The sequence below is a fragment of the Chrysochloris asiatica genome, unplaced genomic scaffold (assembly GCF_000296735.1).
Source record: "Chrysochloris asiatica unplaced genomic scaffold, ChrAsi1.0 scaffold00042, whole genome shotgun sequence".
NCBI classification, from domain to species: domain Eukaryota; kingdom Metazoa; phylum Chordata; class Mammalia; order Afrosoricida; family Chrysochloridae; genus Chrysochloris; species Chrysochloris asiatica.
In genome coordinates this window covers 19,662,934-19,680,572 of record NW_006408560.1, presented here as the reverse complement: position 1 = coordinate 19,680,572, position 17,639 = coordinate 19,662,934, and the positions used below count along the sequence as shown (strand labels likewise).

At 49.0% G+C, this 17,639-nt stretch overlaps 1 protein-coding gene across 1 annotated transcript; it reads left to right on the top strand.

The window, feature by feature from the left end:
• Window positions 1-8,237: 8,237 nt before the first annotated feature.
• Window positions 8,238-9,917, top strand: TAGLN2 (transgelin 2). Its single transcript, XM_006861633.1, has 4 exons — window positions 8,238-8,438; window positions 8,913-9,087; window positions 9,343-9,445; window positions 9,776-9,917. Exons 1-4 carry the CDS (start codon window positions 8,259-8,261, stop codon window positions 9,915-9,917), a joined length of 600 nt encoding a protein of 199 aa, XP_006861695.1. The 5' UTR covers window positions 8,238-8,258.
• The last annotated feature ends 7,722 nt before the right edge of the window (window positions 9,918-17,639 follow it).

Here is a 17,639-nt window from a genome sequence, read left to right as displayed (position 1 = left end):
GCTTGGGCAAGGTTTGACATGGGAAGTATGTGCTGATCCCTGGGTGAGTCTGGGGATTGGTTCTTAGGTCTGTCCCTTTTTGTGTGTGTGTGTGTATGTGTGTGTGTGTTGTTTGTGGTATGGGTGAGGTTTTTTACAGGTGAATAAATTCTGAAAAAATGTTTGTGTGTTGTCTGGCCTAAAATCTGTGGGAGAGTTGGGAAAATCCCTGGACCCTTAAAAAGAAGAAGAATCTTTCTGAATGAATAGAGGTGCACTCAACATTCACCCAGAAAGTATTTATCGAGGGCTTAGTGAGGTCCACAACTAACGACCAGCAATTGAGCTAGATGCTGAGAAAATACCGAGTTCACTAAGACATACCTTCTGCCCTTGGGGAGTTCTTTCTAGTCCTTGAGATATGCAGAAATACTTGCATTATGATGTGGTAAGTCCTGTAATGAAGCTTTGTTGCTTATGGTAGCACAAGGAAGGTATTCAGTTCAAGTCAACAAACATTTCATGAGTAGTTATAGCATATACTGCAACACATGCTTTGGATGGATGGATAGCTGGTAGGGTTTCAGAGGCATCCTCACAGAAAGGGGTAATAATAATAGCTAACTTTTGAGCATTCACTGTCAGGTTCTGTTTGTTGTTAGCAAGTCAATACCAACTCATAGCAACCAACCCTGTATTGGATTTCCCAGGATCATCTAGTGGATTCGAATCACCAGTCTTTCGTTTAGCTATCCAGAGCCATACCAGGCTCATTGTTGTTGTTATGTGCCATGGAGTCAGTTCTGACTCATAGCGACCCTGTACAGGGTTCCGAGGCTGTAAATCTTTTACAGGAGCAGAAAGCCTCATCTTTCTCCTGAGGAACAGCTGGTAGTTTTGAACTGCTGACTATGAGATTAGCAGCCTGATTTGTAACCACTACGCTACCAGAGCTCCTTACCAGGCTCATTACATGTATTTAATTCTCCACAATTTTTCGAGGCAGGCATTACTATTAGTCTTATTTTTAATTGACAAGAGTGCTGAAGTCATTTGGACAAAGTCACACAACTGGTAAGTGGTAGAACAGATCGGAAGCCAGTCAAAGAAGAGAAAGTATTCCAGACCACAGAACAGTCTGTAAAAGGTGGTGTGCTGTCAAGCCAATTTGGACTCATAGTGCTGCTGTATAGGGTTTCCAAGGTTGTAAATCTTTATGGGAGTAGAAACCCTCATCTGTCTCCCACTAAGTGGCAGGTGGATTTGAACTGCTTACCCTATGGTTTGTAGCCCACTACACTACCAGAGCTCCTTGTGTAATGACAGATCGAAAACTCTTACCCATCAGGGACTCATTTTGTGGGAGTGGTTCAGAGCTCTACTTTTAACTGAAAAGTTGGTGATTTGACTATGACACCAAGAGGTGTCTTGGGGAGTCCTGGTGTGGCGCTGTGCACTAATGTGTCAGACTGCAAAGTCGTTTGAACTGCAAGGTCGGTGGTTCAAGCTTGCCAGCTGCTCCCTGGAAACCCTATACTGGGTCGTAATCGACCCATGACACTTAACAACAGAGGTGTCTTAGGAGATAGGCCTGGTGATCTGAATCGTCACAGCCTTGAAAGCCCTAAGAGAAACCCCACTGATGAGCAGGTACCTCACCATAGGGAGGCTGCTCAACTGGAGCTGGAATAGGGGTTAGGGTTCCTTCAATCCCTAATCTATGTTGCCCAGATAATGTTCTGGACCTAAAGGTCAGTTTGAACCTCAAGGTTGCCAGTTCAAACTCACCAGCTGTTGCTCGAAAACCCTATACAGGGTCACTATGAGACAGAAGGAACTGACTCCTTGGCACTTAAAATGAATAACAATCCGCAGACACAGCTTTAGAAACAAGAATCTATGCTGATTTGTTCCTCTACGGAGACCTACCTCCCCTTCATATCCCTCCAGGATTTAAGAACGGATGTCAGGTCACAGAGGAGATGAAAGGCGATGAGAAACCCACATGTGAACCCTTGGGTTCTTGAGCAGGGAGTGACCTCACTGTCCGTTCCTGCCCAGGCTTGAAGAATATGGTAAGCAGGACCACGTGGGAGTGCTGTCCTGGCCTGCAAGCCCGGGTCCTGTTGTCACACTCTAGTCAAGAAGGGAAGGGGGTCTTCCTGTACCTTTGTAAACCAGGAGCTCTCTTCCCACTTAAGCACACCCACTCGAGGTATTTGGTCTTGAGCTAACCTCCTAGACCGGAAGTTTCCCACAGGCAGTAGCATGTGCTGGGACACAAGATGCTTTGGGTGGATGTTGTCGTTGTTAAGTGCCGTCAAGTCGGTTCCGACCCATAGAGACCCTGTATAGGGTAGTGAGCTTGAACTAATGACCTTAAGGTTCAAACCGATTTTGCAATCCAGCGCATTAACGCGACACCAGGACTGGGTGGACAGTTGGGGTAAAAGCTGAAGTTCTCTGCAGCAGCCCTTGGAGACCCCAGACTCTCCAGGATCCCTAACCCATGTTCTGGTCCACTGCTCTCCTCTCTTACCACACTCTCCTTGCATCCCAGAGCTGCGGCGCCTTTAAACTCTAGCTGCCCTTGCCCCGCCCCTGGCCCTCCCCGTCTGAAGCGAGAGCCTCCAGAAAACCCCTGGCCGGAGTGCTGCGCGCCACTCGCAGCTGCAGCCCCTTCCTGGAGCGCTCCGGTCTCCTGCCTTCTAGTACGGTGAGAAGGGACTGAGGGGGGATGTGTGCAGGCTGCCAAAAGCTAGGAGCCCGCGTTTGGGACTTGCTTCAGCGTGCTTGGGAATCCAGGGTGGGGGTGGGGGGTCAAGCAAGGGTCCGATGACTGCTCTACCACGCCCCATGCTGTCATCTCCAGTCCCCCGTGCCTGGACCGGGCATTGTTGGGCGATGAGGTCAGGCGAGATTTGCCGGTGCATGGACGGGGCGTCCGTCGTGTACAGTGACTCCGGAGCTGAAACTTACCAGCCAATTCCTCGCGGGGTGGAGGAAGGAAGGGCGTCCAGATGAGCGGGCTGGGCTGAGCTGGTCCGGAGACCCTGGCCTCGCTCCGTGCGACCCATCATTTCTGGGTTCCCGGAGCACGTGTGGGCACTTCCAGTGGTTTGCCTGCGTCCCCGAGCCCGCTCTCTCCATTAATCCTCCTGCCAGCTCACTTTTATGGAGACTAGGGTCACGGACTGGGGCGAGGGGACCCCATGCACAGGTCCCCTAGTGGCCTAGCCTTCCCCAGAGCGGCCCGGGAATGGCGATTTGGATCGATCGCCTCCTAGGAGAGTCCCCTGACCTCAGACAGCCGTGGGCCTGCAGCCCAGACTGCACCCCGAGTGCCCTGCTTGTGTGAGGTGGGGCTGGCTGCTTTCCAGGGACTGCCCGAGCTCGGCTGTCCCCCGCCCCGTGTCCCCCGCTGCTGGGAAAGCCGTCGGTGGCCGCGGGCGGCGGGCGGGCTGCCCAGACCACTGCGTCACCCCAGTGTTAGGCGGGCGGTGGGTGACTCATTCGGCAGTAACGGTCTGGGTGTGGCGGTGGAGTGGGGGGCGGCTTTGGGGGCAGGCCGAGCCGGACCGGAAGCAAACGGTCTCCTTACCGCTCTCTGCAGGCCTCCAAGAGCTAGTAGTAAGCAAGTTCTGGGCTAAAGTGGGGTGGGACTGGGTGTGGAGACTCTGTGTAGGAAGACCTGTGGCTTGGACGGGACTCCCCCTAGTTTCTCCAGAGCACCAGACAAAGCGACAGCTCCCCATTTCTTTTTCCTAATTCCATAACCCAAACTCATTGCCATGGAGTCCACAAGGGAGATCTAACACTGCAGAGGCGGCCAAGGTAGGGCGGGGTGCAGGGCCCTACCATTCCAGAACCAACAAATAATCTTTGTCCAATGGCTGCCCTCTGAGGATTGGCCTCTGATCTTTCCTTCAACTCCATTTACCCTCCCACCAGAATTTGCAGGTATGGGGCTCTCTTGCTCAGGACACACTTTAGGTTTCCAGGGCATTTCTTCTGAACTATTTCCTTGAGTCTCCTTTTCTATCCCCAAACTTCCCATCTCCTCCAAATGCCCTCCACAGCTGCTTCCTTGAGGAATCCTTTGTACCTGGCTGTACCGAGAACCTTTCCCCAGGCCCCCACCTCTGCACCATGTGCTCAATCACCTCACCACGCCATCCATCCACGTTGAGTGTGCGCTTCTGCCTGGCACCCCCACCCTGCCCCCACTCCTGTGTTTGGTACACAGAAGCCATGGCAACAGTCCCCACTTCACCCCCTCCTCCTACACAAATCTTGCGGCTTCCTGTTTGTGTAAGTTCAGCTTTCTCTTCTGCTCTTGACTCTTGACGGCCAGGGGGCTTCCCTACGGGGGTCCCCAAATCAAAGGTTTCCTATCATCCTTGCTTGTTCCCTGTAACATTTTATTTTGTGGGCAGGTGTTCTTGGCACTCTTTCAGTCCCCGATACGAGTTGGGACTTTTCCCTGGGTCCTGTTCCCAGTGAATGGATAGCCCCTTTGTCTTTTTCCCAGTTAAGCACTCAAGTGCCCATCCGGGAACCCTCAAGGCCCGTCCCCACCCCCTCCCGCCTTGCCTGGTCCGCCTAGCCTGGTCCGCCTTGCCTTGGGGTGAGGTAAGCTTCCAGCCCAGGGTCTGGGTGGGGCTGACTGTTGAAAGCGCTTCTTGTGGCTCCTCCCCCTTTCTTTACCATTGTAATCCTGTGGATGGGGGCGGTGAGAGTTGTTCCCACAGCTGTAGTCTGCTCTCCAACTTGCTCACTTCCAACCTACCCCCCAAGTCGTCCAGCTGTTGTCTTTCCTGGGATCCCCAGCTCTGGGCATCTCCCACGCCTGCCTCCCAGCTGGGTATCTCCCTTTGCCGCACTCTGGTAGGTGATTTGCTGTTTTCCCTTATTTTAAGGGAGGGCAGGATCTGGTTCCCAGGGTGTCTGTCGACTGGGTGGGCCTCTCTAATTCCAGCAGCCACAGCCCATCAGCTCCTGCCTGATCATGGGGGTGGGGCAGAGAAACAGCTGGCCGCCAGGCTGGGCCCAGCTGGGCCCACCTCTTTGCAGAGCTCTGCCCTGTGACTCTAGCACTTTAAAGCTCTAGGACAAAGGCCCCAGAGTGGAGCAGAGATCCTACAGCTGGAGACTTTGGCCCTGCCAGCTGTGTCCAGGTTTCAGAATGGGAGAGGCCCCACAGCATCCATCCACTCTCTTCTGCCCTTGTGCCTGGGAGGTGGGCCTGAGAAGCAATCTGCCCCTCCCTTGAAGGGACACTGGCAGGATCTGGCTTCAGTCCCTGCTCCCCCCTTCTAACCCTGTTGTCTGGGTTAATTATTCTCTTGCCCTTGCTTTCCCTGTGTCTTAGTGAGCCCTGGGCCTCAGGCCACTCGGCTCCATGGGGCTCCATGGAAACACAGCCGTAAGCCCAGGTGACCACATTGAAACTGCTCCCAGAAGAGAGGTCTGGACAATTGGGCAGGGAATAGGGGGCTGACTATAGCAGCAACCTCGAGCCCCCTTCTCACTCTGCCAGTCTTCCAGCCATTCCCCACTGCATTACAGGTTATAGACTTATTTAGATTAAGTGGTGGCTGTGGACAAGCTCTGGTGGCACAGTGGTTAAGTACTCAGTGTTAACTGAAAGGTCAGTGGTTCAAATCCACCAGCTGCTTCAAGGGATAAAGATGTGACTGCCGGCTTCTTTAAAGATTACAGGCGTAGAACTATGGGGCAATTCTCCTGTGTTTTATAGGGGCTCTGAGTTAGAACTGACTTGCCAGCAAAGGGTTTTGGTGGCTGAAGCGGGAATGTGCTGAGCAGTTGGACTGGGCTAGGCTAGGGAGGGATGGAAGCTTGTCTTTCTTTTTCCTCAGGCCTCAGCCATTCAACCCGTCTGGCTGCTGGTATAGATCAGGGCCCAGACCACATTCATCTGGACCAGCTTTCAGCCTAGGGGAAGTGGGGGGGTAGGGTGGGTTACTCTTAATGAGGTTTAAAAATAACTGATTAATGGGGAGGTTCTCTGCCTGAAATGTGCGGCTCCTTGAGACTGGGAAGGAGCGGCCATGTTGGAGTCTGAGGGAAGTGGTTGGCCTGAGACACACAACCCCTCAGGCTGAAAGTGTGTCCTAGGCTCTGGCGCTGTTGAGAGTGTTAGCCAGCTGCTGCTTTTGTGGCCTGGCTTCTAGTACTGCCGGCTGAACCCTGAGGCCCATTGTGGGGGTGGCCGGATTGTTTGACCTGAAGTGTGTGGGAGGAAGGAGGCCAGAGTGACTTCATCCTTTCAGTCTAACCTGGCTTGGCCTGGAACCAGAGGTGTGGAGAAAGGGCAACTCCCTTTCCTCTCCTTGTCCATAGGTCCTGGGGGAATCCCCTTTTGTGAGCAGCCAGAAACTTAGCTCTATTGCAGAGCTTAAAGAAGAGTCTGTCCAGGGAGGGAAGGGGTCAGGGACTGTAGAACACTGTCCCTTCTCTGGTTCCAGCTCCCCCAGGGATCCAGCAGCACTCCTTGGGCTTGCTCAACAGGTACCTTGGGTGTGGGACCCAGGTAAAGACGTGGTGGTTGGGGACAGGCTGCCAGCAGAGAGCTGCTGCCAATTCAGACCAGTGGTCAGGAAACCACCCAGTTCTTACTGACCAAAGTCCTCAAACTAAGTTAAAGAAACCTTCCTGTGTACTTCCCCAGACTTCCTGCTCTTCCTAGGTTTCCCTAGAATACATATCCATAATACATTATCCTGGTGTGGTGCTGTATGATAAGCAGTGGACTGCTACCTGAAAGATCATCAGTTCAAACCTACCAGCCAGTCCTGGGAAAACCTATACAGGGTAGCTATGAGTCAGAACCAACTTGATGACCTTTAACAACAATAATAAAGCATAGTTGTAGTATAGCAGTTATATATCAGTCCCTGGAGAAGGACAGCAGTCTTGGTGCAATGGAGGGGTCAACAGAAAAGAGGAAGACCCCCAATAAGATGGATTGACACAGTGGCAGCAACAATGGGCTCAAACATAATAATTGTGAGGAAGGTCAAGGTCTGGGCAGTGCTTTATTCTGTTGTGCACAGGGTCTCGATGAATCTGAACTGACAAGACAGCACCTAACAACAACAACATAGTTGTAGAGATCAGCAGTTTGTCGAGGGTCTCATTGGGTTGACAAGGCTACATTCCTCTCAGTGGCTCTAGGGGAAACTGTTTTCTTGCCTTGTCCACTTTCTACAAGCCTCCTGCATTGCTTGGCTCATGGTCCTGCATCACTGCAGCCTCTACTTCTGTCGTCACATGTCTATCTCTGATTCTGACTCTGACTTCCCTCTTTTACCTACAAAAAAGACCTTTGTGATTACTTTGGGCCACCTGGAGAATGCAGGATAATGTCCTCATTTCAAGGTCCTTAATTTATTTGTACTTGCAACAGAAAGAAGGTAACAGTCACAGGTTCTGGGAATTAAGATGTGGACATCTTTGGAGGCTTTATTCGATATGCCACAGCTTCTAGGAGGGAAAGTAGAATCCATTTTTATTGTGTAGCTTTTCCCATGAAATTCTTTTTGCCTGCCGAGATTCATTAAGGCCCTATTCAGACCTACCTCTTTCAGGAAGCCCCCAGACTGCTTCTGCCCCTCTTCTTCTCTGAATCCATTCCTACAGCATGTGGTCTAATTGTGTATAGTCTTTACCCTTCCATATGACTCTGGCATGGCACTCTGGACCAATTTAAAACAAAACTGGGCAACTCTATCCTTTCCACATCCCTAGCATGAATAGTAAGTGCTCAATGAAAATTCAGTGGTGATCCATCTAGCCCTACAACTTCTAGCCCAGGTTTCCCAAGATGCTTCATCTTCCTCCTTCTTTCCCAGAACCGTCATCTTTTCAGGGCTTTAAAGAGCAGGCTTGGGGGATTAGAATGACCAGTTTGCCTATGCTCAAGCTGACCAACCCAAATGTGGGGTTGAACCTCCAATCTTGGTTTTATGTACCACTTATTCTACTCCAGTGAGTTTTATACTTCGTTCTAGCAGTAGAATTATTGGTTCAAATGAACTATAATAGGAATTCATAGATAGTCTATGGTGTTAAGAAGAGCTTTCCAAGGTACGGCAGCACGTCTAGTCCCCACCCCTGGGGCTCACCTGGGGTGAGAGGGGAGGATATTGTGTGTATCCCTGTAAGCAGAGCGCTCCACATCATTGGCTGCAGAATGCTGACCCCCAACCTGGGTGTGTTCTCCCCCCAGTTCCCCACAGCCACCACTACCCTTCAGAATGGCCAACAGGGGACCTGCCTATGGCCTGAGCCGGGAGGTGCAGCAGAAGATTGAGAAACAGTATGACCCAGACCTGGAACATATCCTGATTCAGTGGATCGCCACCCAGTGCCGCAAGGATGTGGGCCGGCCTCAGCCTGGTCGGGAGAACTTCCAGAACTGGCTCAAGGATGGCACGGTGAGAGTTGGGCCCTTCTGTAGGCTGGAAGTGCCAGAGAGCAGGACAGGGAGTGGGGGCCTGGGGATTGTTCATCCGGAAGCAGAGAAGGTAAAAGGCACTCCATTTTGATTTCTCCCTTAACCTGGACATCTTGCTTTCCTTCCTGCCCACTGAGTGAATGGTAAGGAGGAATGTGTTCCTTCAGTGGGAAGGACCTATGTGATTCATAAGAATATCTCTAAGAACAACAGGAGACTGTGCTCTAGTCAGAGGGATTTTGGAATAGAAAGAAAAGAATAGACACTGGCTTTTCATTCTGGACTCAGAATCACAGGGCTGGACAAAAAGGACCTTTGAGGTTCACTCCAGATGAAGGAGCCTGTGTTATCTTCAAGCACAAGAGGAACCTCTCTGGTCCACGGCTGCTGGAGGTAGCAGTGCTGACTTGGTAAGCATGTCTTTACCTCTTCTCACTTGCTCTCTGTCACTCAGGTGCTTTGCGAGCTCATTAATGCGCTGTACCCTGAGGGTCAGGCCCCGGTAAAGAAGATTCAAGCTTCCACCATGGCTTTCAAACAGATGGAGCAGATCTCTCAGTTTTTGCAAGCAGCTGAACGCTATGGCATCAATACCACTGACATCTTCCAGACTGTGGACCTCTGGGAAGGTGGGCCAGGGATAAGGCCTGGGGCTGCTCTCTGGGAGACCAGAGACTTGGCTGGACTGTTTTAACAAGAGACAGAGGGGTGTGTGTGTTTGCGTTATGGGAGAGTTGGCCATGTTCTGGGTAGGGGTAAAGGTGGGTATGGGGAGGAAGAATAAATAGGAGCCCAGGCCTGTTGACTGAGTGATGGATGTGAGACCCTAATATCTAGGACCCCAGCCCTGCTGGGAGCCAACTCATCCCCCTTCTCCTTCCCAGGGAAGAACATGGCTTGTGTACAGCGGACATTGATGAATCTGGGAGGGCTGGCAGTAGCTCGAGATGATGGACTCTTTTCTGGAGACCCCAACTGGTTTCCTAAGTAAGTATTGCTGGGACAGCTGTAAGACCAGGGTAGGCACAATGTCCTTGCCCACTCCTGTCCCTAGGGGACAACTGATGTTTCCATAGTACCAGCCCTTTACCAAATGCTTTCTCATTTCTCATTCACTAAATCCTTATAACTCCCTGGGATGGCAAGTGATTGTCTCCTTTGAGATATGAGATGAGAAGGTGGCTTCAGACAGCTTAAGGCTCTCCAGGGCAGAGTTGGAGCTAGCACTGGGCCCACAATAAAGCCTGTGCTCTGTCCAGGGGAGGGCGTTGCTTGGACAATCTTTGATCTTATAACCCATCTCTCTCTTCCCACCAGGAAATCCAAGGAGAATCCTCGGAACTTCTCAGACAACCAGCTGCAAGAGGGCAAGAACGTGATAGGGTTGCAGATGGGCACAAACCGCGGGGCATCTCAGGCAGGCATGACTGGCTATGGGATGCCACGCCAGATCCTCTGATCCTGCCTCCACCCTTACCCCACCCCTGATGCTCTACCCTCCGTGAATGGTTAATATATATAAATTTTTTTTTTTTTTAAAGCAGCGACATTCCCTGAGAGCCCCTGTAGGCCTCTACCAGGGTTGGGGACTAGACTGGCCTGTCTTCTCTGGAGAGTCCCAAAGGTGGCCTCTCCCATACTTACTAATACATTGCCATTCCCTTCCCTAAATTCCCCTAAACTGGACCAACTAGCCTCTTTTTTCTTGGGACCAAAATTTGGGGGTTCTCCCCCAGTTCCCCTTCTCTTTCCCTCTGATCTCTCTTTCCCTTGGGCTCTGCCCTCAATCCATTCCTGGGCTGGGGGTCAGGGGCACCACCTCCTGGCTTTCTGATGCTGGACTGACCTTCCTTCCATAGGCTGTGGCTGCACAGATTTAACTTATAGGGAGGGACCATGGTGGCTGCCACTTCAGCCACAGCTGGACTTTGTTCACCACACATCTGGGGCAGCCTTCCCCAGCAGAGGCCCTCTTGACTTATTTTCCATTCCCCTTGCTGTGGCTAAGGGGTGGCGGTGAGGGGACAGAGGAGGGGAGGGCTGCCCACCATGCTCTGGGCCTTAAGGAATGTGAGTTTGCTGATTTGAATAAAGAATCCCAGTCTTTTTTGGATAGACTCTGACTGTGTCTGGAACCGCCGTGCCCACTGTGGAGAAGGGAGGAATACTGGGAAATGGGCAATGCCTGGTGCAGGGGATGAGGGCTTCGAGATGAAATGTGGCAATGAGAACTCCCTTTTAGCTTTCATCCTCTTCCTGCCTCATTGGTATAGGTGAAGGCGGATTGGGATTGGGAAGAGATAAGAGCTCACAGCTGACCTTGGACTGAAGGCCACAATGCAAGGTGTGCTAGCAGCGTCCCCAGAGAGGTGAGGGCCTCAACTATCCAGTGACTTTGGAGTGGGGCAATCTTGACTGGAGCTCCCGGCTGGCCTCCTCCCTCCAGCTAGAGCCGATTCTCAGTCACTGTGTTGGCACAACCCTGAGATCTGGGAGGCCTCTTGGGTAGGCTTGGGGCAAGGTGACTTTTGTTGGTATTGGCCAGACCAATTTAGGGGTTAGGGAGAGACTGAGGAGGACATGGCAAGCCAGCTGGGGAATGGGCAACAGTGGGCTGGTGGAGATAGCTGGAGGGAGGAATCCTTATTAATTTGTTCCAGGCAATCAATTCGGGGGTCCGTTGTCTCCAGTCCCTGGGGGACAACTCGTAGTTTCCAATGGTGCCGTAGGACAAACGCTCGACCTCTAGGTTGACTTGAACTGCAAGGTTGGTGGTTCAGACTCACCAGAAGTTTTCGGAAACCCTATCCATAGTCACTATGAGTCAGAACCGACTTGATGGCACACAACAACCAAAAACCAGTTGTCTGGTTAAAAACCTGTGCTCTACAGGGTTTTAAATGACTGAGTTTTTGAAAGTAGATGCCAGACCTGTTTTGTGAGGTGTCTCTAGGTGGACTCAAACTGCCAATCTTTGGTGTCACCTTTATCACATAGCTTTCCAATCAGACTCTGCTTTCCACAAAACTTGAAGGACTTGATTTGCCTCCCACATCAGATAACCCCAAGGTCTTGGCCTTCATTACCTCCCTCTCCCCCTTCCTACTTTAGAGCATTTCTATCTCTTTAAGGGAAAAGCCACTACCCGGTGCCAGACAGTGTAGTGACTTATAACCAGAGTTTTCATTCTCCTATCCTTGTGTGGTCCCTCTCCCTCACATGCCCCCCTTTGCCAAGAAGCACCTACTATATGCTGACTCCATGCTGGCGTTTTCCATGTACCATCAGCTCAGTGGCTCTCAGCCTTATCCACAAACACCACAGGAGAAATATTGGCACTCATGCTGAGCTCCCATGGGTTGCGGCACAGATAAGATAGGCTAAAGCTTATGTACAAATTCCCATTGGATTTGCTGTCACAAGGACCTTTTATCTCCCATTCAGGAAGGCTTTGTGGAATGCAAGTGAGTGAGAATGATGTCATTGAAGAGAAAACATTGGACTGACGGATATTTGTACTAGAAAGCAAATCACTTGCAACCTTCCCTAACTTAACTATTGTTGTTGTTGTTATGAGCGACCCTGTACAGGGTTTCCAAGGCTGTAAATCTTTACTGGAGCAGAAAGCCTCATCTTTCTCCCTCAGAGCAGCTGATAGTTTTGAACTGTTGACCTTGTGATTCAGAGCCCAATTCGTAACCACTAAGCTACCAGAACTCCCTACTTAACTATTAAGAGTTGCAAATTATTGGCCACACACCTCACAACTTTCTGAGACACAACAGTATGCCAGGGTACCAAGACAGAACCACTCTATATTTCTATTTGATCCCCACTGTAGCCCGAGAGGTGGTTATGACTCCACCATTTCCCCATTTTGTCTGTAGATGAAGACAATGGGCCCAGAAAGGACATCATTTGCCTAACACTACATAGTGTATAAGGTGAGGGGCAGAGGTTCGAGCTCAGATCTCCCAGGCTGTCAACCTGACTGAACTGTGTTGTTCCAGGATCAACAAGAAATAGGCCTGGGAGTTTGAAAAAAGAGGGCTCCTCAACTGTAAACTAGAGATAAGTCCTCATGGGGTAGTTTAGGATTACCTGAGACCCTAGGTAGAAGTGTCTAGAATATAAGTGCTCTAGACTTATGTCGAGAGAAAGAGAAGGGTGATTATGCCCAGCCCTTCATCAGTGCCCCAAAATGACAAGAGTGGCCCTGCCCTCCACTCCCTGAAATAACTTACCCCTGTAGGATAAGCATTGCACTGGAAGGTTAGTTCAAACCTCAAAGTCGGTGGTTCAAACCCACCAGCTGCTCCACAGAAACCCTATTTGTTGTTTAGTTGGCGCCCACCCATAGCGACCCTGTATAGGATTTCTGCAGAACGGCAGGTGAGCTTGAATGGCAGTTTGAACCTTGCGGTTCAAACAGCATTGCAGTCTGGTGTATTAACCCCCAGAGCCACACCAGGACTCCAGAAACCCTAAACCCTATACAGGGTTGCTGTTAGTTGGAATTGACTCAATAGCACTGAACAACAGCAAGGTCAAATACCTAATGGATTTGAAGGGCCTCAGCTGTGGGACTGTGACTACTTCAGGACAAGAAGTTCTGTCAGGAATCTTGCTATGCCCCCTTCCTTAATCCCTCTCATTGCATATTCAACTCCCTTGGAGCTGAATTAATTTTAATTTAATTAATTTAAATTTTAAATTTCTTTTCTTTTCTTTAAATTTTATCCTATCTGAAGTCACAGTTTCATCTCTAATTTGGCCTTCCTTATCTTTGCTGGTAGTTCAGGCCATGGGCCCAAAGGAAGAGCTCCTCTGTATGGCTCCCTCTTGTGCCATTGCCTCACACCCTGTGTCCCCCCTACTGTTTCCTAACACTCTGCACTTTGCTTCCAGAGCTTGCTCTATCTCTTTCCGCTCTTTATTCAAATATTTTCTTTCAAGTGAGTCCTTCCCTGACCACCTAACCCCACCCAGAGACTTTACCTTATCTTCCTTCCCTGCCATATTTTATCACCACCTGATACACAATATACAATGCACCTTTTTGTTTATTTTCTGTTTCCACCCAGAGAACATACACTACACAAGGGCAGGCTTCTTGTTGATTTTGTTTACGTAGAACAGGGTTTGACATTGTAGGTGCCAGGTAAATATTTGTTGAATGAATGAAGGAATGAATATTATACTGTCCTCATGCTTCTGCATCCCCCTGGTCTGGTGACATGGTGTCCAACTAGTCTGGGGCATCTCAAACCCAGCCTGTCACTGGATCTGAGATGGCAAGCTACCAAGACTTCCAATTTTTATTTCCAAAGGTAAAAAAGTTAGAAGCTGGGCTACCTACAGCTAGAGGGGTGGAGATTGGGAAGGAGACAGAGAGTGGTGTACTTTGGGGCAAATGGAAGGAGCTTTGAGGATTTGGGAAGAAAAAATTGGAGGAGAGCAGAAAAAAGAGGTAGAAGCCAACCCGGTTCGTTTGCTCTTTATCTTTAGTCTCCAAGTGGAAAATCACTGTGGAGGTGGAGAAAAAAGTAGAGTTGGCTTTTGGTAGCCAATGGAAAGTGGATTCGGGGGAGGAAGAGCGAGGAGGAAGAATAGGAGAAGAAAAGGGATTTTAGAAGCTCCACCCAGTTTGGCTCACCTGTAGGCAAAAAGCATAGGTGTGCAGAAGCCTATTCATCTTTGTGTGAGTGTTCTTAGAGGTGTGTGAGAATTTACAGTGCTAGGGCTCCAGGGGAGGAGATGGATGGGTCTGGACCCTGTGTGGAGACCTGACTATTGGTATGTGATAACCAAGGAGAGGTGTGTGTCCTGTGTGCGTAGGCGGCAGTGTAAGCATCTGTGTCTGTATATGGCTCTGTGGAGAACAATATGTCCCATTTCTGCTTCTTCAGCTGAGAGAGGCCTTTGAGAGTTTGGCAAAAGGCCCAAGGAGCAGTGGAACAAGGAAAGGGCTGGACTATATTGGGCTCCAGAGAGAGAACAATAAAGGGTCTGGATTAAATTAGTTGGAGAAAAGGCTAAAGGGTAAATTAGTAACTGTCTTCTTGAAAAGAAGTGTTTTTGGTCCCAGTAGCCAAGGAGATAGAAGTTGCAATTAGAGAAATTTAGGTTAGACAAAGAAAAACAATCCTCTAGATATTAAAAGTTATTAGCCTATGCAATCTCTTAAGGGTCAGGAAGAATATCTTTGATAATAGAACAGAACTCATCTTCTTAAACTGGAAATTGAGCAGCTCTGTCTGGCACACACACACTCATGTGTTCATTCATTCAGCAATTATTAAGATTCTACTCTGTGGCTCTGTAGAATAAAGCACTGCGGCAAGTTTGGTTTGAACCGCAAGGTTGGCGGTTCAAACTCACCAGCCGATCCTTGGAAACCCTGCATAGGGTTGCTTAACAACAACTCTATGGGGATTATAAAGAGTATTAAGACATGATCCCTGTGCTCAAGGATTGCATAGCCCTATAGGAGAGAAGGAGTTCTGATGTGGCATTGTGGACTAATGCGTCAGACAGCAAAGTCGTTTGAACTGCAAGATAGGTGGTTCAAGCTCACCATCTACTCCTTGGAAACCCTATACAGGGTCGCTATGGGTTGGAATCGACTCAATGGTACTTAACAGCAACAATATAGGAGAGCTAGAACGTGGGTAAGAGTCATAATTCAGGAAGCCAGTGGTACATGCTTTTGGAGAAATTCAGAAAGGGTTCTGTGGAGACTCATCTGCCAATGGCCTGCTGCCCTGGATAACTTCCTGAGTGGTGGCTGGTGGTGATGTCAAGGTGGTGATATCTGGCTACAGATCTTAGGCATTCAGCTCTCCTGCCCTGCCCCAGGCCAGGGCAGCTCCTCTGGGAAAAGAAGCAGTCATCAGAGATCAAGTTTCAGCAGCATTAGGGGTGAGAGACTAGTCCTTTCCTGCTGGGGTGAGGGTGGTCACACAAGCCTGAGTCAGGGTGGGACTCAGGGCACATCAACATCCCTGGGTGGGGAGGAAGCCCTACAAATACCTTCTTGGGCACTGGAGGTCCCCCATACCATACCACACCAAGCTTAACAGGACTCAAAATTGGAATTCTTTTTCCAATAGGGAAGTTTGAGTCTGTGTAGGACTAAAACATAATGATGATATTCACTAACATTTTCCTGTTCTTCCCTGTGCTAGGAACTTTCCTTGTCTTTTGTATTTGTTTTTTCATTATTTCAAAAATTCAAGATAAAGCATTGGTTTGATGTTAGGGGATGCACAGGTAACAAGCCCTTTCGTGAAGAACTAGATAAAGAGCCAATTATAATCTAATGTGATATGTGGCAACAACCAGTACAACCAGTTGTCACTGAATGATTCCTAAACATGGTGACCCTCTGTGTGTCACAGTAGAACTATACTCTAGGATTGTCTCTCATATATATTCTAAGGGACTTCAAAAAGTTCATGGAAAATTCCTCTATCTTTTAATTCCACTTTTCCACAAAATTTTTGAAGTCCCCTCATGCATAAATGTAATTTATTTGTTGTTGCTGTTAAGGATATACACAGCAGAACAAACAGTAGTTCAACAATTTGTACATGTACTATTCAGTGACACTGATTATATTCTTCAAGTTGTGTGACCTCTCATCCCCTTTTTCCAAATTGCTCTTTCACACTAAAAATAAACTCACTGCCCCCTACATTTCTTATCTCATCTTTTGAGTAGCTGTTGTCAGTTTGATCATCTTTAGAAGCTCCTTAAAAGAGTACAATGTTCAAAATGGATATTCTTTACTCTTTAAGCTAAATTTCGTGGTGCTGTAGGATAAGTACTCCACCGCTTTGAACTGCAAGGTCGGTGGTTCAAACTCACCAGCCACTTGTCGGAAACTGTATACAGGATCGCTATGAGTTGGAACCAACTTCATGGCACTTAATAGCAACAACAACAATGCTTGTTTTTAGGAGATATTTAGAAGATTCTAGGAAATATTTTTGGTTTAAATTTAAAGATTATCTCAGAACAATAGTTTTAGAGTCCATAGGGTTTTTAATAGCCAATTTTTTTGGAAGTAGAGCACCAGGTCTTTCTTCTGAGCTACCTCTGGGAAGGTTTGCCTGGTAACCTTTCAGTTAGCAGCTGACTACACTAACAGTTTGCACCACCCTATAATATGTGGCCTTAGAATGTAGTGGGTAACGCTTTGGGCTACTAACTATAAAGTCAGCAGTTTGGCTCTACCAGCCACTCCATGGGAGAAAGATAAGGCTTTCTGCCTCAGAAACCCTATAGAGGTTCACTTTGAGTGGGAACTGACTCGATGGCACACAATCACCATCCCATGATATATGTCAGTAGAGCGGAAGTCTAGGTGCGATAAGAACCAACCCACAGGAGGGATACCTACTCAGTTTTGTGGGGAAGGGCATCAGTGGAGGTTTCTGTAGGATGATGATGGTGTCTGAAATGAGGGCTTAAGGACAGTTGGAAGCATGGGGTGGCTCGTGGTGGCTCGTGGTGGTGAGGAGGCCAGAGTCCCAGGCAGGGTGGCGCATGTACAAAGGATGGAGGTGAGAATGTGCCAATGAGTGGGCTGTAGAGTGTGTTTAGAGAAATGAGAAATGCACCTCAGGAAAGTTAGGGTCAGATTACCAAAAGGCTTTAAAATCCAGTAAACAAGTTTTCATTGAGGGCATGGGGAGCCAGCAGAGAACTTTAAGTAAAAGAATGACAAGTTGAGGGCTGTATATAGAGACTTCTGAAGGCTGCTGGGTGGAGAATGGCCTAATTTTCAGGCGAGTCTGGGAGATACAGACTTTAGGGGACTGTTTCCATGGTACAGGATAAAGTGACAGTGGTCTAGAGCAAACCAAAAACCAAACCTACTGCCGTCAAATTGGTTCCAACTCATAGTGGCCCTATATAGGGTTTCCAGGGTTGTAAATCTCATCTTTTCTCCTGTGGAGTGGCTGGTGGGTTTGAACTGCCAAACTTGTGGTTAGCCGTTCAGTGCTTATCCTGCTGTGCCACCAGTGCTCTTTAAAGGTAGGAAAGTGGGGATGAATTTGAAAGTTGTTTAGCACTTCCTGACTGATTAAGGGGAGCATGAAGAGGAAGAGGACACAAGAATGACAAACAGCAACAATGAAGCAATTGTGGTATCTTGTCACTGAGATAGGGAATC